We start from the raw sequence: 20,788 nt of genomic DNA, 5'->3' as shown, positions 1-20,788 counted from the left end.
AAGACGCGAACAGAGAGAGAGAGAGGTAAACCATCAAAGCTGGGAGGAGTGATGAAGCAAAAGAGGGAGTGGCACAGCAGAGGGATGTGGGAGTGTGTACCTACTAATCTATGCCTGGCTCTCTGATGGATGGTCTCACCTTGGACTTGAGCCGCTCGGCATCCTAATACTTGCGGATCAATATCCTGTCAGCTTCACGTCCTTGGGTTGGCTCAGCAGAGTAAAAGAATGACTCACTCGTATTTTTTCAAGGTAGAAAAAATATTTGAATATTATCTCCATGAATGCGCACCATGGAGACACCATGCTATAGCTGCTTTTTGTAGACTGTAGAGGCACTCTTTCATAAAGTTGCATCTCTGTGAGGGTGTAGCTTTTACAGCTGTGCTTTGAGCTGAATATCAGAGGTGGAACAAAGAGGTGGATGGACCTCTGGCCACCTATATAAACAGTACTGAAGCCTATTTGAGCAATATGCACATACAACTGGAATTACATGCAGCAACTAGTGTTTCTCAAACCAAACTTTTCTCTGTTACCCACATGGCAAATTTGAATTTTGAGGTTTACCAAAAAATATTAGACTCAAAACATGTAGACAAATGTACTGATTTTCAGCGGGTATAATATTTTTATGGTTCCCATCTCACCAGCGTAGAAGAACTTGCACTAAACAGAACCAAAGTAAACCAGAATATTGGACAAACGGAAACTCTTTACCTGATAATAGTAACATCCAAGGACTTTTTTTTTTTTTTTTGCAAATTTCTTGTTTTCAGATTTTTCTCTTCTTCAGGCTAAAAATAAGAAATACTCAAGACCCGGTGCCACATAACTCGAAGTTTTTGGGCTCATAATAAAACTAGAATGGGAGCTTTACAGCTTTATAGTCGTTTCCACATGAAAAGCAGCACTTTTCATGATTAGCAAATGGACTTTTGCCTTTGAATTCTCTCATACAGAGAGTGATGTAAGTGAGAATACCTTTTCCAGGAAAAGCTGAAATAATCCTTGTTGGGGATAAATGGTGTAGTAGAGCTTCTTTAAAGACCAGCCAGCGAGAGAGGGATTATTGTGTCCCCAGTCAGAAGACTGATGGGGAGGGGAGAAAATATCTATCAGCTGCTGCAAAAAGAGGAAAGCGCAAGGCAAAGGTAGGACACAAAGAGAGGTCTGGTGAAGCAAAAAATATCAAACAGAGGGATGGTGGCGCATCTGAAGAGGACGCTGAAGCAACAGAAGGAACACAGACATGAAAGAGAAATAGGAGAAGACGGAGGTAACACAGTGGAGAGGTATTTGAATATATTATGCGCCTGGGGACTGTTAAATCTCGCAGTATTGATGGTGTTTATCTCCCACAGGGGTTTACAGAGACATTTAGCACCTCTGCAGGCTGGAAAGTGGAGCCGACAGATAACCAATAATGAGCTCTGATTGATGCCTGGAGTTATGTACAGTGCAGGTGGCAAGCAACACACACACACACACACACATGCATGCAGATACAGTAAAAGTATGCAGGACAATCCGGCAACAAGTACAAGCTTCCAGAGAAAAGGACAAAAAAGTGGTGCCGCATGACGTAAGGAGTTGTGCGCCTGCTCACATGTATCTCCACAACTCAGTCTGAGTTGATCTTGTGTTTTCTGCAGATACAAGAACACACAAATAAAGAAATAGGGTTGACAGAGGGAGGGGGGAGTTCAGCCAAGACAAAGTAGGCAATCTCCCCTCAGATGAATATTTGATGAGAAGGGCGATATGCCTAAATGAAACATTATAAATACGCTGCAGTGTTAATGGGTTGTCACAGTAAAATACCCGGGCTTGGATCAATCCGACCGTCTAAGCCATCGTCACTGCAGACACGAACACACTCTGTAGAGATTATATCAGGGAGTTAATATAGTGCCCAGTATATAATGCTGACAAATGTATCAGGGGGTTTCATGTAGATTAATATCAGGGGACTGTAGTATAGCTGGTTAAATATTATGTCACTCTTTCCATAGCACTCACAGGAGCAAATACTGTGAGTATCCCCAGTATATACAAAACCACATCATTATCTCAGGAACAGGTTGTACTAACATAATACGTGTCCATAAGAGGCTTGTCATTGTGTTTTTTCTTGCTCACAGCTTTAATTAGGTGTATGAGCAGCAGCTGAAGACATTTTTATATAAACGGGCTTTTAATTAATTTTAACTTGTATGTCTGATCTTATTGTAAAGCACTTTGTGATTTTTTTTCTGTGAAATGTGCTATATAAATAAATTTTACTTACTTATGAGAAAGGCAGAAAAACGAAAAAGCGAATGTGAAAAGAGCAAAGTTGTTTCAATAGCTGTTGTGTTGATGGGAGTGACAGGTAGCCACCTGCAGCTACAAAAAAAGACTTTTTTTGCTTTTACTGTTAAAAAATGACTGATATCTAGTAAAGAAGAAAGAAAAGGAATGGTCATGGGTTTTTTTTTAAAAATAATTTATGTTTCTAAAAAGAAATTAATTGTATTTTAACTTGTGTTATTTTAGCTGACAATAAACATCTGACTACTGCATTCCTACTCCTTACAGTTCCCTAAGGATTACTATGACTTGTAAGTGCAAGTATCAAAGGCCCAGCTGTTGCATCTCAGACACCTAAAGGTTTTAAGCAGTTGTTTGAGAAAGGACAGAGAAGCAGGAGGTGGTGTACCACCGCTGTCTTCTTTTGGAATTTCTAATTATCTGTCTTTCTTCAAAATATTACAAAAAAAGAAATGTGTTTGGTTTGGTAGCAGTGCTTTTGTGCTTCTTTATACTAGAACGTGTCACAGCCTTCCTTGTGTCATGCAACAACTTGTCCCAAACTGGAAATTGTGATAATGTTAGGTATAAACCTCACAGTTAACTTACCATTGGACTGTAGACAAAGCAAATGCCACTGTAATGGTTCCTTTACTCATTAAACAAACAAAAAACAAAATAGAAAGTTAATATTTTGAGTTTTCTAACTTTTATTACATTAATATATAGCGTATTTTTTCTGAATTTCAAGGTAAAGGATAAGATTGTGTTTGATGTGATTTTTACTGAATGTGAAGATGAAACTGACCATATAATATACACTCACAGGCCACTACATTAGACACACCACTTCAAATTGGTTTGAGTATTTCAGAAACTGCAGATCTCCTGTGATTTTCCCACACAATCATCTCTAGGTTTATAGCGAAAGGGCTGCAAAAGAGGAAAAAATCTAGCGTGTGGTTGTTCTCTGGGAGAATGGACTGCCCCGAGCTTCGAGTCTCGACTTGTGCTATAACATTTGGAAGGTAGGGTCAGAGTGAATCCATGGATCCATCCTGCCTTGTAAAAGTGGATCAGGCTGCTGCTGGTATAATGGTGTGGAGAAAATTCTCTTGGGTGACTCTGGACCCCTTAAGTACCAACTGAGCATTGTTTAAAAACCAGTGTACCCACCTCCTGCTTGATGCATCTTGCAGGATAAAATAACATGGCAAACATTTGAGTTCAGTAACAATGACTGTAGTCAGATGATCTCCAGCCAGGAGGTCTCAGTCCAAGAGCGTACCTTTCTTTCTTGCTGTGAGGCGACAGTGCTATCAACTGGATTCATTTTTTAAATTACAGCATTAATGACATCAGTCAAATTGATCTATAACAAGTTTGTGAGAGATTGCAACTATAACTGTAACAAAGTGTGCATAAATGGTGATTATTTACACTTTCATCATACCTTCACTGATATTTTTAAATATCACAGCAATCATCGATCAGGTGATCATACAAAATAAAATCACCTGCCAAATCTCTGCTAGTTGCACAACAACAGTGGGGTGCTGGGGTCACCATCGTCTCCTTAAAGGTAGCTGTGACTCTTTAACTGCTTTGTGTTAATTATTAATGGTAAGTGCTTCTTTCTATTTTAACTTCCACTCATACAAATCAACTCAATAGTTTTCAATTTTAGGCCCAAATGTGATGCAATATTTATGCGTTTTGAGGCAACAGTCACTTTCCTTTCTATTCTAACCGGCCCTAAACACAAACAAACCTGAAAATGCTCAACATGAATAACAGGGGCGAGCAACATTTCCTGTTTCCACAGTGCCATCATTACTCAGATACAGCATGCTAATGCCACAGAGTTTACCTAAAAGCTGATTGCAGGTTATGAGGACAATATCACTACAGCTTACTAGTTCTCTGATGTGCACCGCTGCACAAGTCACTGATGAAACACATTGCATTGTAATTAAGATCGAACACAAGTGCAGAGTCACTGTAAGTAATTCCACTAGGGACTTTGTGGGCTGCATTAAGATGGTCCAGAGTAGCTATAATTTGCCTATGTGTTATGTATGCTGTGTACACTGAAGCAAACTTTTGTGTGCACTGTGTGTGAATTCAGTAAACAAGTCACATCTGATTTAGGAGCAAAGACAACCAGCAAGCAGCTTTAATGCCATACAAGTCAAACCAAACAGCAGAGCCAGAGGCTGCGTATTAACTCGGAGTTAGCTTGGTATCAGATTGATTACATCTTTTGTTTTAAAGGAGTCCTGCAGAAAAAAGGCTCACAGTCCGTGTGCCTAAATAAATTTGTGATTAATTAACACAGTTGACAGGAACCCTTTTCCCACAATGGCGTCATCTGAGCTACCAGAAGCAGTCAAACACAATAATAAGTAATACAAGCCCTCAAGATGTATTCACAGACTTCTTATGCTATGAGTTGGATGATGATGAAGGAAAAAGGAAAACAATCAGGAATCTCCTGACAGAAGGATCATGTCTGTTTCTTGCCTGGTGTGAAACTAACTTCCAGCAGCAGGGGAGAGACATTTTAAGAAAGCAAGTCAAGCACTACCTTTATTGATTCATCTGGACTTCTGCAAGCCAGCTGCCAAATATCCCTTCAATAAAGTCAGACTTCTGCCCTCACTGTGCATCCAGATTATTTCCTGCACCTTCTCAGCATCAGTTTATTCCCTTTATCACAATTTCTACCATCCTCCTCTCTGACCTCTGCTTGCATTTTTTTTCTCCATCCAAAGATTTAGGTTACTTTGAGAAACAAAAGACTTAGCTGGTGTTGTTTGTGCGAGCCTCAGGGTGCAGACATCATTAGGAAGTAGCTGGAGGACAAAGTTTATCAGAGATACTGGCTAATTAGTTTCACAACATGAAGGGGCGAGAAGGGTAAAAGGCGGAACAGCGAGACTGGAGCAGGAAAGTTTCCACTTTCTCACCAACTATGACCTGATAATACGTTTATTCAGCAGCAGACTATTGATTTTTTGTTTTTAATGAACTACTTCCACATCTCTGCTGTTGCAACAAAACACATTTTACATTCTCATTATATAATCAGGTGTGTGTCTCATTTTCACAGACTTGTTCCCACAGTTTAGAATAACAGGCCTGGTACATGTGAGACCCAGAATCACATTGCATCTCTCTGACTGATTATCATGTTGCAACTACAATCATACATCAGGATCGTTGCATTCAGTCTGATATATTTATTGCAGCTGCTGTTCTCATTTCATAAAGTATCTCACAATCCTCTAAGCTGGATTTACGGGGATTTTTATTATTATTTTTTATTTTGAAAAATGTGTGTATAAAGATGATGTCATACCTTCTACATAAATTCATACACTGCTAGTTTGTCCCAGCAGAGTGCAGTAAATATATCAAATACTCTGAAAGAACCATTAATTTTTCCTGGTTTCTTTTTTTTTTAATCATTCACATTTCATATTTCTTGCAGGTGACATGAATTCTGTCCCCTACAATTCAATGTTTCTTTCATCAGTTATTAAACTAACTAAAAACACTCAAAAATGGTCACATTTCCTTTCTGATAGATGCACAAAGCTAACAGAGATGTTTATTAAGCACAGTGTCTGTATAGTCAGGTCTTAGAAGAGCTTTAATCAGATAAAAGTCAAAATAACTTAATTCACTGTAAGTCAGCAGTGACATGAAGTGAGAACATGTCCCTTTAATTAAGAACTCACAGTTCATACGTGCTCGACAGTGAACATTGAGTAAAGACACGAGCCAAGACAAAAACATTTATAAAAACAGATCATATTCGTAGATTGTGGCACTTCGGCAATGCGACCAACGTCACAGATCCTCAACGATGTGTGAAAACAGTCAAGATGAATCACTGATATAGTAGGAAACCAATCTTTATTTATAAAAGAAACATAAATATACCAACAGAGGTTAGAGGTGAAGGAAAGAAAGAAGACCCTTCAGGTAAAGAAATTGCATAATTCAGATCAACTTTCAAAAATATAAGTTCAACTGTTCTGAAAGAAGAAAAGTGAGTTCAAGAGCGCATACGCATGAGTCTATTCTCACTAAAGACCTTGTGTGTGCCAGAGACACAACAGCCATGATGACATTACAGCTCATTTTGTTTCATTAATAAACAGTTTTTCTTCTAAATGATAGCAGCTCACGTCAAACACATTCAGGTCATTTGTTAAAATAATGGAGACGTGAGTAACAGTAGTGAGTGTTAGTATTGGCTCTCATCAAAAACAAAAATAAAAAGCTTTCCGTCACTTCAAAGCATCCTCAGCTTGCTCTATCCCCTCAGCAAGTAAGTACATAAAAATACTCAAATTGAATCTTGAACATGTAGAGAATGAATTTAATACTCGTGCAACGAGCACTGATCGGAAAAGAAAAGGCTAATGCTCTAATTCAAGAGTACAGTAAGATTCACCAAAGTCAAAACGGCTCAGCATCACCATCACTAATGTCGTGAAGGACAAACTGCTAAACAGACGATTCAGAAAATGTGATTAGACACCAGAGGACTGAAATACTTTGTTTTACTACCATAATCAAAACTTTTAAGTGTCAGTTAACAGTCCAGCCAATACTGCTGATTGCACATGAGGGACCAGTGCAATATGGGCACTTCTTCAAATCAGCACGAACATGAACAAGCACAAGGAGCAAAGTCTGGAGAGTTTTCAGGCCTGTCCTTAAGGTGCATCCAGCCTTTAAGTGTCTCTGCAGGATCCCCCGATCCAGTTCACAGGACACTGAAGATGAGAAATGATTTATGGAAAGAACCATCCAGGATTGTTATCGTTTCTGTTGCATGTGTTAAACTATATTTACACATCCGTGTTGAAGGGAGTGTGGGTGTTTCTCAGGAGATGGTGGAGAACTCTTTGAGCAGGACGTCCTGACTCAGCGTGTTCAGGGAGACGTTCTTCCTCACATTCAGGCTGATGGAGCGCACCTGGAGACACGCACATTTATTACAAGGCTTTATGTTTGTGTAAAACATCTCACTCCACTCACAACAACCTCTCTTCATCAGCTATGCCTCTGTGATTTCCTGCTGAGGTTTCAACACATTAACGACAGCGACAAATTAATTTATGGCACTGACAATAAATACATCATCCATTCATTTTCTTCCACTTATCCAATTCAGGGCTGCGTGAGGTTGGAGCCTATCCCAGCTACGATAGGGTGAGAGGCAGGCTACACCAGTCTAACACACTTATGTACTGTGCAATTTAGATTCACCAATTAACCTAACCCCACTAACTATCTTCAATAATTGGGAGGATTTTGATATGACTCCATGGAAGGTGTGTTCTGACCACCTGCATTTGCCAGATATTTTCACACAGACCTCAACTGCTGCACAAAACAGGCATAAACTTTTCTTTCCACCCAAGTCTAACATGGAGGATTATCAGAACTGCAGTCCTCTGAAGGCTTCACAGTTTCCAATCCCAGAAGCGGTGCACTGGGCGAGGTGAAGCAGGAGCTGTAGTATGTTTGTTTTCCCTTTAGCATGCACAAGCTGTGCACCGTGAATCTGATCAGCAAGGTAGCACTAACAATGTTAAATTATACTGCAACATCCTGAGGAATCTGAGGGACGACATTCAGCGCACGCAGACCGCTTTGCCTCCTTTTGTTATTTCCCCAAAATGAAATTAGATCCAGTGTGTGTGTCGCAGAGGCTCGCAAGAGCACAGAATGAGGCATTCACAGAGCAATATAATAACTGTACTGGAAGTGGTCAAAAGGTACGCAAGAAGATACCTTGAAGAGGAGATTGGCCCTGTTTACATCAGGCAAGATGCTTAATTTTTTTGATGGGAGTCCTGAAACTTTATAATTGCCTCTTGTCTAAAAAACAGAAATGAAAACCTCACTAATAGCGTGCTGAGCAATCACCCTCTACCTTCTAGCTGTTGTGTCAATGTGCACCTTTTCTGCTACTTCTGCCTCGTGTCTTGTACTTTCTCCATTAATTTTATAATGAAACAAGCTGGCAAGTAATGGTCTTCCTTAAAAAAAACACAGTAAAATCTGAGAAAATGTTTCTAACACTCCTGAGAGACAGATTTTTGATCATTCTGAGTGAAACGCTGCTTGAGTCAAACATTAGACTGGATGCACTTGAGAAAGAGTTCAAATGGAGTGTATAAAACCCTGAACACTCAAAACAAACCACCCTCCCTCTCTCTTACCAGCTCCTTGAAGAAAGCAGCCTCTTTGGGCTGCTCAGAGTATCTCTCAAACTGGTCCAGGCCATCCTGCAGTTTGAGGGTCAGTGTGTCATAGTTGGACCGTACCACCTCCAACACCTTACAAAAAGATCAGACAAACACAAAATGAAATTAAGTCTCATGTGATTCTCTCAACTGGTTTTTGCATTGTACAGCGAACACTGGGAATGGTTACAGAGCAGTCAAAAATTAATTAGTGTTAAATACTTTATTCCCACACTTATATTTATGAGGGATCAAGTAGTGTTTCAGAGTTGCAACGTAACATTTGGTTCCTCTCCGACTTTTTCCAGCGATAATGTGCCTCACTGTAATGAACCGTTTCACGTGTCATTTAGAAAAATGAGGTTTTATTGACGGATTTCACTTAATTTAAGTTTTATTTCTTCTGTCCCACTTTCTCAGTGCTGTCCGCGCCTTCAGTTGGGACTCTAACAGGCTTATTCAACTGCAGCTGCTTAATTACTTTGTTGTTGAGTGGACGGTTAAGACTCACGGATTAAAAGCATTTTCACAATGAAAGTTTCAGGCTACGAATAATGCAGAATCGTCAGTAGTGTGTATAAACTGTGGTTACGTATGCAGAGGAAAGAGTTGCCTCAGCTAATGTCCAGCTGAGATAAGAAGGCTGGCTAAAATCAGAGGTAATTATACAGAGATTCTCCACACCTTTCAGCTGTGAAATAGCCACTAAGCAGACCTTTTTCATTTTTTTTATTAATGCTCCAGAAAGACTCCACATGGCATGAAAAATTCACAGCAAAGAACATGAGCTGCACTTTGTCATGCTTCTCAGAAAGGCTCCACAAACATGAACACTCATACATTAAACACCCATATGTTAACTTACATTTAGGTCTTATTTCATTTGTGCATAACATAATTCTCTTTTAGCCATGGCAGCTTATTTACTATCCAGCTGAATCAACATTTTTAGACTTATTAAAGGCTGAGACCTGAAGAGCGTTCTCTAATAAATCTACGACTCTGCTTGTGAATAAAAAGTGCTGTTGTTTTTACTTCAACCTCTGGTGGTACACTGATGAAAAATTCATACCCATATCTCTCTCTCGCTCCCTCCCTCTCCATCTCCCTCCTCTCTGTATGAAAAAGCGGTGGTAGGTTTGAATAGTCAACCAAACTAATGCAAAAAGAAAAAGTAAAGAAGAAAAAGACCGAACGATATAACAAACTGTTCAGAAGCAAAAATGTTGATATAAAGTAAAGGAAAAAGGGGGAATTAAAGGAAAGTGTATGAGGTTGTTAGAAGGGGTTGTTGCTTGTGCAACTGTTTCAGTGTCTAAGCAGATACGATTGTGTGCACGCAGTTGTCACTGTCTTTATCTTGATGCATGGACTAAAAAGCAGGTTTTTAATGTGTTTTAACTCTAGTATTGTAGTCCAGTTTCGTACTTTGTGTGAGGAACAGAGCGTACAGCAGCTTGTTTCAATGCTGCGTGTCTCTGGAGGCCATCCGTCTTCTGGTGTCACTGTAGAGAGTGAAGTCGCTCCAGAGGGCTGGAGAGCAGGGGGTTTGTGTGTGTTGGTGTGTGTGTATGTGTGTTTAGGACAGTATGCCAAAAGACTGAGGGATCAAAATTCAAAAAGTTTCTTTCAGTTCACTGAAAAACAAAGAGCAAGGGACAGAAGCAGACAAGAGAAAAGAAAAGAGCTGACTCTATAGATGTCATGTGTTCCTGCTTTCTTTATCTCTGTTCTGCTGCATATATGTGAGTCACCGGCTGCATACAGCTACTGAAATGCTGCCCTGGCTGTGGCTGATCTTGTAATTTACAACCAGAGTAATTATTCAGCCGGCATAAACACACTAACCGAAATATTAATCCCAATAGTGACCATGTTCTTTCCTCCAGATTTGAGTTACAACTTGTAATTACTTTGTGCAGAGAAAGCACAATGGGCATTAATCTTAAAACATAAAAACACATAAAATTATATTAATGGCCTTTTATAATGTTTTAAACAGTATCCTGCAGAGGTCTGCACAATGTCGTTATGACAAAGCTGAGTCAGAAGGTTTGGACAGGTCTTGGCATCTTCAGCCTCTCACTGTCAGCGCGTGTTCATGTGTTCACACTGCTCTGCAGTTCATTCACTTACAACGCAGAAACGTGTTTTGGACAGCTGAGACGTGATGTGTTGTGCTTAAGCCAAGCCAGCCACATGTGTACAAAAGCAGTTAAAGCCTAAAATTAGGAGAAGACAAGTAAAAGAGGTTTTTTCCAGCGTTACTCTAAAGAAAATCATTTTTAAACATTTCCAGCTTTCCTCTATCAATTTAACCATAGTGGACAGCTGGAAACTGTCAGCTCTTAAAAACAATCAACTGACTTTTCAGGTCGACAGTCCACTACAGAGCTAACAAATACAGACAGACAACCAAACACGATCACATCCACACCCACGGTCAGCTGAGAATCACTGATCTGAAATAATAATAATAATAATGGATTGGATTTATATAGCGCTTTTCAAGGCACCCAAAGCGCTTTACAATACCACTATTCATTCACTCTCACATTCACACACTGGTGGAGGCAAGCTACAGTTGTAGCCACAGCTGCCCTGGGGCAGACTGACAGAAGCGAGGCTGCCATATCGCGCCATCGGCCCCTCTGGCCAACACCAGTAGGCAAGTAGGGTAAAGTGTCTTGCCCAAGGACACAACGACCAGGACAGAGAGCCCAGGGATCGAACCGGCGACCTTCCGGTTACAGATGCGATTCCCAATGCCTATTTTATGGACTTTAAGAAAGGCAACCGTAGGGCTGTGCGATATGACCAAAATCTCATATCCCGATATAAGAATCTATCGTCCGATAACGATATAAATCACAAAAATGTAACATTTTCTGTAAATTCTGTGAATCTCGGGCAGCTCGACTTGCGGGAAGTGTTTCCAGCTGCGCGTCATGTAGCTGGAGTCGAGTGTTTTAACTGATGCATGAAACGATACATTTTTAGACATAAGTTGTAACGGCCGCCGTTTTCTTTGTGAGTATTTATTACACGGCGTGCTGCGGGGAAAAGCCTGTTCTAACGTTTGAGTCTAAGGTTTATTTTTTTAGCACCTGATGGCTCCTTTTTACTTCTAATCCGTAAATAATCTGCTCTTTCACGTGATTCAGTTTATTTTGAAAAGTCTCAACAGGATCTTGAGCTTTATTGTGAAAGGTTTATGTGGAACATAAACAAGCGGACACGCGATGGTGTTACCGTTGTTGTTGCTAACGACAACGCATAAAAACAGGTGCTTGTCCGTCTGTAGTGTGGTTATATTAAATATAAGAGAAATAGAGAACTTTAAGAAATTAATATAGCCACTTCAGTGACCATCAAAACGATGAAAAAATATTACCGTAAACAGTTTATTTTGCGACACCATGAAGCAAACGATAGCGTAAAATGAAACGATAGTTTTTATATCATTATCTCGTTATATCGAACAGCCCTAGGCAACCGCAGCTTCAACCCAATCTTTGCTGTTCAACCCTTGCATCTAACGAAAAGGCTGTTAATACCAAAGGTGAAAAATAACATAAAACCAGCCGCAGCTCATTGACACCTGAGTTACCTTCTGGCTTTCCTCTTTGTTGTGAATAAATCTAGTAGATAAAAGCAGAGAGGTAATTGGAGAGAATAATGACCAAATCCATCACTTCTTATCAACAAAGTTTTTTTCCTGCTGTTTTCCAACGCGAAAGACTTCACACGAGTCTTAAATGGAGCTTATAGAGCTCATATCAGTTCAGCCTCCTTCCAGTCCCGGCTCACGTATTTCCAAAAATTACTGTTTCAAAAGTCGCCCAGCGCTTCTGCTTAATGACTCGATCCACACTCTGTTTGTGTTTGCAAACTATGTGGAAAAATTGTCATTATTTCTACAAGAGCAGCTGCAGACACCAGAGAAATGGCAACATTTGCTGTATTTGATGTACAATAAAATCTCAAATGAGAATAACTCAAGCCTGCCTTTCAGTGTAATGTTTCCCTGAATCTGCCATGGTGAGTCTGAAGCTCAGCGATGTGTGTGATAACAACTGCTTTTCTGTGCGTCTCATCACCATAACCAATGTTTGAGTCATTCATTTCTGCCACACTGCTGTAACTACGTCTTGATGAATAGGCTTTTTCCCCCCAAAACAAAACTCAGTGAGCTTTTCCTCAAACACTTCAGCCTTGTTCATTGTTTACTGAGAAATTCAGAAGATTTTCTTCTGAAAGAACAAGAGTGACATGTCACTGGAGTTCAGCCCAAATGGCCCCGAGACGATATGGAAGTTCATTTTTATTCACATGCAACTTTTAGTCAGGCAAAGTGTTTACCTGATCTTCTGACAGCTGAGAGATGTGGTTCACTGCAGCGTATGACTCAATCTTGGGGTTGAAGTGGTTGATTATGGCCCTGGAAGAAAAACGCAAAAAACTTTTTAAATAAGAAATGGGAGATAAAGGGGATATCCATGCGCATGTATGTGTATGTTTGTTGAATGACTTAATAATTCAACTTCTGTCTCTAACTGTTTTATCCACCTAATACTTTGTTACAGTACATAACTGAGCTGCTCTATAGCAAGTTTCTTATCCTGCAGATTAACTCCAACTTCTTCATCATGCACTGCAGCTGCTGATCTTAGCCCTTGTCTGAAGTCTTGGCGAGTTCTGTGTAGCGCCACATAAACCAGTTCTCCACCTGCTGCAGCAGCTGTGAGCTTGAGTGCCAGGTGGAGATCCAGAGCTGAAGGACTAAAGAGGCAGGACTAGCACAGCAGGCAGCAATTATGAGCTACAATCAAACAAATATTCCACACTTGTTCCACTGTCTGGGACATGGGGAAAAATAAATTAGATGGTTTAATGTGGAAGAATCTTTCTAAACTAATAGTACAAAAAGTTTAAACTGAGAGTCGTGACCCAAAACAAAGAAACAGTGCCAGTCTAAATGTACTATGACACTGGCCACACTGCACACCGTCCGATGTTGTCCCAGATTAAAAACGACCAATGCAAAAGAGGTTCAAAGATGGGAGAAAACAAAATGTTTTGGATGATTTAAGAGGTAGCTCCTGCCACAGTCTATCTGAGTTATGTCAAGAAAAGCATGTTTGTGTGATGCATCCTCCAGATTTTATCAAGGGCAGCTCAGAATGGAAATACATAGCAGAGGAAGAACAGCTGTGCCTCTTGGCCCCAGTTCAATAGATATAATCGGCATATAGGCTACAAGGATCAAACCTGATATCCTTGACCAGTTGTCTGAAATCTGCTGAAAGCAAGGATGTCCAAATACATTTGGCTATGATATGTGGAACAACATCTTATTTAGGTTCAAATAATAATTGATAATTAAATTATATTAAAGGTTTAAATATCTGAAATTTGTATTTTTTGACAAAACGTGTCTGTTAACAGAAAAGTCACTTCTGATACATGTCACTGTCTCCTTTATATTGTTTGGATACACCAGGGAATCAAATCTAAATTCAGAGGCAATCTTCTCCATCATTAGCATTTATTTCCGAGAAATAAACTGCTTTAAAGCTCAAGTATGAGTTGATGCACTAAGCACAGCTGAGAGATTGAATGGCTTATTTTGTACTGGCTTTGGCTGCGTCATATATCAAACAGATTATAGTGACAAACATGCAGAGGATTCTCGGCAGTGGTAATTCTGCTGCCATTTATGTATGGGAAGCCAGCCTATAGTGGAAAAAACAAACTGAGTAAAATGGGTTTGGTCCTTTCATTTAAGTTCATTATAAGACCATCTTCTGTGAATCTTTAGAATTCTGTCTTCGTGTATTTATTCATCCATTCTTTCAACATTTACTCCTGTTATACTCCCAGCCTTCACTTCAGCTCTTCTGACTGCCTTTTTACACAGGGATGCTGTTCTATCAGGAGCCCACTGCATTTGCTAAATCCTCTAGGACTATCCTGTTCATACGGCTGCCCTCTGGGGCCTTCGAGCCAGGGTGACCTCAGAGGATCATCTCCCCAGAGAAGATGGAGGAGGAAAGGGAGATTACAGAGAAAAGATTTGAGGAAGAGACCAAGTACAATATCTGTGTGAGGTTGGGGTGAAGGAGATAAAAGCTTAAAAATGTATAAAATAGAGGGGCCTAGGGGACTAAAAAAAGTCAGATGGTAGAGAACCCAAATTACGGCTCTGAAGACTTCGCTCACTTTCAGCTCCCTTCAATCCAGTATGACTCATTTCTCCTTCTTAGGATACAGAAATCAGAGTAAAGAGTGTGAGTGCGGGTGTGTGGCTGTGTGATTACCGAACATTGACAAGGGCATGTGTGACTTTACTGGCTGCCTCCTTCCACTGGCCTGTGTTAGTTGAAACTCTCAAAACTGGAAAGCAGAATGACAGAAATACACAAAAATCCTTTTTAGGATTAAGGCTGTATAAAGGTGGCTGTGCGTATTAAATAGTTCAGGAATGCTTTAAAAGAAATAAATTAAAAACTCAAGCATGAGGTTACGTACCCATGCAGTAGAGGTTGTCGAAGACCTGATGCATTCGTACGATTTCGTAGTACAGCTCGTCGTAGCTGTTGGAGGTGGGCAGGAATGTATCGCCGTAAGTTATGAACATGTTGAACAGGTTTACTACCTGGATAAAGAGACACACACTAGGATTAGCTGAGCATTACATTTATAGAAAGTACCCAACAAGAGAAAAATAAACCAAAAAGAGGATTTATAAAGGGAAATTACATTTACACCACATCCGTTTGGTGCTTTTAATCTCCTTGGACAAACATAAAATTTGTTTAGATTCGTGGTTGAAGCGCCACTACTAGAATCTGTCTTACACATACAGCATCTCTATTAAACCAATCCTCACTGTGGTTTGTGGTCTGGTCCTGTGCCTCCATGTGTTTTTTTTTTTAACAGTGTATGATTCTCACCAGCAAGGCCAGATGAAAGATGTTGTGCTTGGCCAGCAGTGTGGTCTCATTTGACAGCAGGAACTTCAGCAGGTTGATGAGAGCTAATGCAGAGGGAGACATGCTTGCATTAATGAAATACAGAGGAGTGTTGCTAATCGTCTAGCAGCAGAGGCATATGGCAGCAGACTGCTTTCCTTAGTGTGCAGCTTTATTAAGGTAGATAATGGAATCACAGGAGGGGGGGTCTTTCAACACCAAATCTAGCCTCTTCACAAGCTTTTATTGAGGCAAACAATCCCACGAGAAGAACCGAAATGTGCACGCACAAAAAAAGCTCCAACACGAGTTGGCACAGCAACATGCTAAAAGAAGACAAACAATCGAATTCATTTTTCTCTCCAGTGTCATTTCATGGTACGCTATTATCTCCACCAGGAAAAGAGAGTCGGGGTTATTCAGGGAATTAAGCTGATTATTGGTCTGATTAGAGGAATCTGTATTCTAATGAGACACAGCGCGATGAGGCCATTACAAGCTGAAATGTTATCCTATTGTTTGTTGACCAGGCTGAAAACAAGGCCACGAGGATGGATTGTGCTTTCTTTAGAGACTCATTATCTGGTTTCAGTGATGCAGTACATTTACAAAACAACACTTTAGAAGAAAATTGTGTTTGTTTTGCAAAAGCAGGAACTATTTGCTCAGCTCGTGAGGTGATATATATTTAGCAAATCAAACATTTTAAATTAGTCATATGTTGTCTCTCAGGTCATTTAAACCTAGGTTAAAAGTAACCTGTTGAGCATTTACTTATTTTCTGGTATATACATCAACAGTCATGTGAAAAAGAACTTTTCACAGGACTCTAAGTAAATACACCCAATAATTCAATAGCTTGTAAACCCACCTTAAGCTGCAATAACTTCAAATTTAACTTCAAATTCATTTTCAGTTTGACTTTATCCATCTCTCAAATCACTGTGGAGCAATTTTGGCCCACTCTTCTTTGCAAACTTGGTTTGGTTCAGTGAGGTTTGTGGGCATTTGTTTATGCACAGTTCTCTTAAGCTCCCAACACAGTATTTCAGTTGTGTTGAAGTCTGGACTTTGAATGAGTCACTGCAACTGCACTGCCTTGACTCTTTTCTTTTTTAAGCCATTCTGTTTTAGATTTGCTCCTTGCTTGAGATCATTGTCCCGTTTCATGAACCAAAATGTTTAACTGTTGGGCAGAAGTCCCTACATTTGACTCTAGAGTATGAATACTGTTTTATACAAAGGAGTTTATGGTTACTCAACAACCGCAAGGTGCCCAGGTGCTGTCCCTGCAAAACAAGCCAATATCATCATCCCTCCACCACCATGCTGACAGTTGGTTTGTGCTGACATGCTGTGGTGTTGCGAATTACGACCAAACATCCCCACTTTAATCTGTTCTCTTCAAAGATCATTGTTCCAGAAGTCTTAAAATCTTTGTTCAGATCCAACAGACGCCACGTCACCATTTCTCCTGGCAATCCCTCTGAATAATCCATATTTGCACAGTTTTTTCCAGCTGCACTGTCATGAACATTAACATGCTACCTGAGGCGTGTAGAGTCTCAGATGATCTTGGGTTAAATCTACTTGAACGTTCATTCTTGGAAAGACTGCGGTATTGTGTTAACACACCTGAATGCGTCATACAAGCAAATAACTCAAACTTCTGCTGTTATAGAGGTGGTCATGCTTGCAAATGATCAACAATCAAGTGCATTTGATTAGCAGCACCTGGGTGCTACTTACCTTCTTAACTCTAAAAGCAGTAAGGGTGTACTTATCTACTATCTAAAACGTACTACTAAGGTCATAAATTGGAAATTGTTCTTCAGAGCTCTGAGGGACTGTGCTTTGAGCTAAATGGTATTATCAGCTCACTAATTCACAAAAACTGGGATGAAAATGGAAAAGCTGAGATTGACTCTAAAATACAAGGACACTGGGATTTAAATTATGAGATAACCTGTGATATATAAAAAAAACAGCAGGCATTTCATTAAATTCACCTTATTTCACCCTGAGAAATAAATCCTATCTGAATGGGGCTTTTTTTCTGACAAACAGTACATAAGCGAGAAGATGAGGTATCATTACCTGACCAAAGCTCTCTCCAGGTGTAGTGTAATCTGATTCTACATTTCTTTTGGTAACAAAGGAGTTTGTGGATGATCTGCACACAGCGCCTGCACAGGAAATAAGACAAGAAACTCTGATTGAATCGATTTGATGATGGATGAGTCATAATGATATATGTGTAATTTAATGTGTTCTCACAGGTATAAATCCATGGGGAAATCCTTCATCATGTGAGTAACAATAAACTCCACCATCAGATCTGCACAAAAGATAACTGTTAAAATGCATGACCTTTGATTGCATAATAATGAGGTTTAATTGATGCAAAAACTCAGAAGTTAGGCCTTACAGCTAACAGATATCATTGCTGATTTGAATCCATAGTAAACAAGTGTTAAAACACTCTTCTTACCTAGAACAGCACACACCAGCGGCCGTGACGGGATGTTCTTGTCCACTGCTTTTTTCCTGTGCCTCATAGGCTGAAAAATATAGAAATAGAAAAATATGTTAATATGCACAGATACTCTGTAATTTTAATAATTATAACTGTACAAGACAAGCCTACTTTGCAGTTTTGGAAACAGTTTTTACAGCTGTATGTTATTTATTGTTAAGTGACACAGAACAGATAATCAGCAGACACTAAATAACAGTCACAGTCAGAAACTGACAGCATCTGCACGAGTATGTAATCCTTCAAAGTACAACTTTTAAGAGAGTAACTTTATTTGCAATTCTATTCCTTCCATCTTAGTGTCGGAGTTCAGTCACTGCCTATCTCATGTTTTTCCAGATATCTCACTGGCCAGGTTGCTTTTGTGTTATATTTCAATTTCATTTAGCTGTTTTCACAAAGAGGATTTGTGGGAGGTACTCCAATTCTACTGTTTTGAACTGTCAGCAGTCCTCCTTCTGGTCTGGAGATCAGTGAGCAAGAGGGCCACACTAACCAGAATCTGTAGCAGTGGGCAATTTTTCCATGCACCGCTATTCTGAGCTCACAGAGGCTGCAGAGAAGAACAAGGTCTACAGCCGCCAGCTGAAGTCAAAAATGATGGAGTCTGAGTTTAGCTACAGAACGAGATTCACTCAAGAGCTGATTATATGTTTCAGTTGACAAAACTAAAACAGTTGATACCTCCAACCAACTGCAGACACCATATACCACACCCAGTGTCCACACTTGAAATGCTCCTATCTTTCTAATCTAACTATCTTTGATGCACAAGAGGAAGCAATCAGATGGAGTAATATCAGGCGAGGGAAGACAAGTAGGGAGTTAAAAATATCTTAGTAGGGGGAAACGAACCAGCGCACATTTTTAAAGCGTACAATTCACTGTGCCACTGTGTAACATTTAGATTCATCTGTGCTTCAAGATGTTATAATAGAACATGCAGTAAAAAGTCTGATCCTAGGGAATGAATTCAGTTTTCAACCCCCGGGAACAATCAAAAGAGTGATGATCACGGCCTGGGTCACCATCCTGACCTGATGTGTCCCCTTAGAGTGAAACATCTTCCACTGACAGTGCAGGTTTATTACATTAACACTGGGCTATTCACAGAGACCATACAAATGACAAATGTCCACACCTGTCTAACGCAGATCCCAGTGTTGACCGTGCACTGTCACACAAAATCCTGACTCAGGAAAGTTACTTCTCACACCTGTTCATGGAAATGACCATGATGTACGCTAATCACGCATAACAGAAACAGGCTGGACTTTCGGATCGCACCTTGTAATTACTTCTATCCTCACTGAGTGTCACTCACACGGCCATGAACTCACCATTCGATGGAGACTGACTCTGAAGTTCATATTGTCATCATGAAGAAAGGCATCAGCATACTGGTCCTATCGTACAGGGAAGGATTAAAAACAAAGATGGTCAGGTTGATGGAGAATGTGGTCGGTGGCATTTGTTGCAGGACGGTAGGTTCTCATACCTCGGCTATGCAGGTGAGAATAATCAGGCACAGTCTGGCGCTGTTGAGTCGGTGCTCATCTTTGAAAACAATAACAGATAAAAGGACTAAACATAAACAACCCGCAACATGATGACAGCTATAACAGTTTAATAATTTGGGGGGGCACTTTAGGACAAAGATGAAATTAAAATTACCAGAATGAATGATTATAAGAAGGTAGAGTAGCAGAGACCAAGAGAAAGAGGATTTAAATCTTTTTGTTACCTTTTGTATCCTGCATTACAATGGAAGCATACTTGAGGAAGGTGATGAGAAGGTTGCTGGTCTGCAGGTTGGGATCCAGAGGCAGTTCTGGGTTGCTCATCACTATAATGCAAATGTAGAAATGACAGTACAGATAAACATCATCACTAGGGTAAAAAAAAAACACACACACACACACACACACACACACAGTCAAACTAATTTCCTTGTTTTCAGATTTACTCTGAATCCAGAAAACAAAAGAGTTGCAAAAAAGAAATTTTGAAGTTAGTCCCAGTCTTTAAATTATGACTCTCCATGAAACCTGAGCCCATCTTAAAGCCACCATTAACAACAGCATGACACTGAAACAACAGCTGTCTTGATGCATGCTCAATCATCCAGGTAAGTTAATCCCAAAAGGTTGATTCTGTTCATCTGGACGTAGCTGTTTGACCTCACAGCCCAACTGTTCATTCAGTGGGTTGGTTTCAGTCATTGTGCAAATGTACTGTTTATATGGTTGGGGAATCCTGCAGTCAGCTGAGACTGAAGAAATCACTTGGATGAGTGACAAAACGTTTCTCCCACTGAAATTGCTACGTCCAGATGAACAGACTCAGCCTTTTGGGATAAAACAGCAGCTAACTTGTTTGGGTAAACGGAGTGTTCATTCACGCACAAAGAGTAATGTGTTTTTGCCATTACTGTAGCTACTGTATTTAACTGTGCAGTCTAGACAAGCATTTTCATCCATTTAAAAATCTCTGCTCTCTGAAACATACAGCTTGACTCATGGTTAAATGATGAGCTGGTCATGTCCCTCCACCCCACAAAACCCTCCTGTGTTTCCTTCTTCCTCAGCACACAGCAGGCATACCACCAAAAAAAACAAAAAGATTTCACACCATCTATCGTGTGAGGCTCGACTGTAGAAGGAAATGCATATTCCTGACATGTGATTACAAGGCACATGTATGTTCCACACAAAAGA

The 20,788-nt window shown here is 40.0% G+C and overlaps 1 protein-coding gene across 2 annotated transcripts in view; it reads right to left on the bottom strand.

Moving 5' to 3' along the window:
* Window positions 1-5,910: 5,910 nt before the first annotated feature.
* The window catches only part of armh3 (armadillo like helical domain containing 3), a 23,776-nt gene continuing 8,898 nt past the window's right edge, over window positions 5,911-20,788 (bottom strand). The window contains exons 14-26 of one of the 2 annotated variants that reach the window (XM_005735742.1): window positions 19,816-19,917; window positions 19,570-19,628; window positions 19,412-19,477; window positions 18,027-18,096; window positions 17,813-17,873; window positions 17,633-17,721; window positions 15,518-15,600; window positions 15,093-15,219; window positions 14,882-14,957; window positions 12,924-13,002; window positions 8,538-8,654; window positions 7,162-7,285; window positions 5,911-7,082 (exon numbers count right to left, since the gene is read on the bottom strand). In XM_005735742.1, coding sequence (XP_005735799.1) covers window positions 7,193-7,285; window positions 8,538-8,654; window positions 12,924-13,002; window positions 14,882-14,957; window positions 15,093-15,219; window positions 15,518-15,600; window positions 17,633-17,721; window positions 17,813-17,873; window positions 18,027-18,096; window positions 19,412-19,477; window positions 19,570-19,628; window positions 19,816-19,917 — 1,022 coding nt within the window. In that variant the 3' untranslated portion in view covers window positions 5,911-7,082; window positions 7,162-7,192. Of the gene's footprint in view, window positions 7,286-8,537; window positions 8,655-12,923; window positions 13,003-14,881; window positions 14,958-15,092; window positions 15,220-15,517; window positions 15,601-17,632; window positions 17,722-17,812; window positions 17,874-18,026; window positions 18,097-19,411; window positions 19,478-19,569; window positions 19,629-19,815; window positions 19,918-20,788 lie in introns of both variants that reach the window. The other variant, XM_005735741.1, reaches the window with a different exon arrangement.

This window comes from Pundamilia nyererei, unplaced genomic scaffold (assembly GCF_000239375.1).
Source record: "Pundamilia nyererei isolate P.nyererei 1_Seehausen unplaced genomic scaffold, PunNye1.0 scaffold00065, whole genome shotgun sequence".
In the NCBI taxonomy this organism is placed as follows: domain Eukaryota; kingdom Metazoa; phylum Chordata; class Actinopteri; order Cichliformes; family Cichlidae; genus Pundamilia; species Pundamilia nyererei.
Note: the sequence above shows the minus strand (reverse complement) of the source record. Positions and strands in the feature narration are given on the sequence as shown.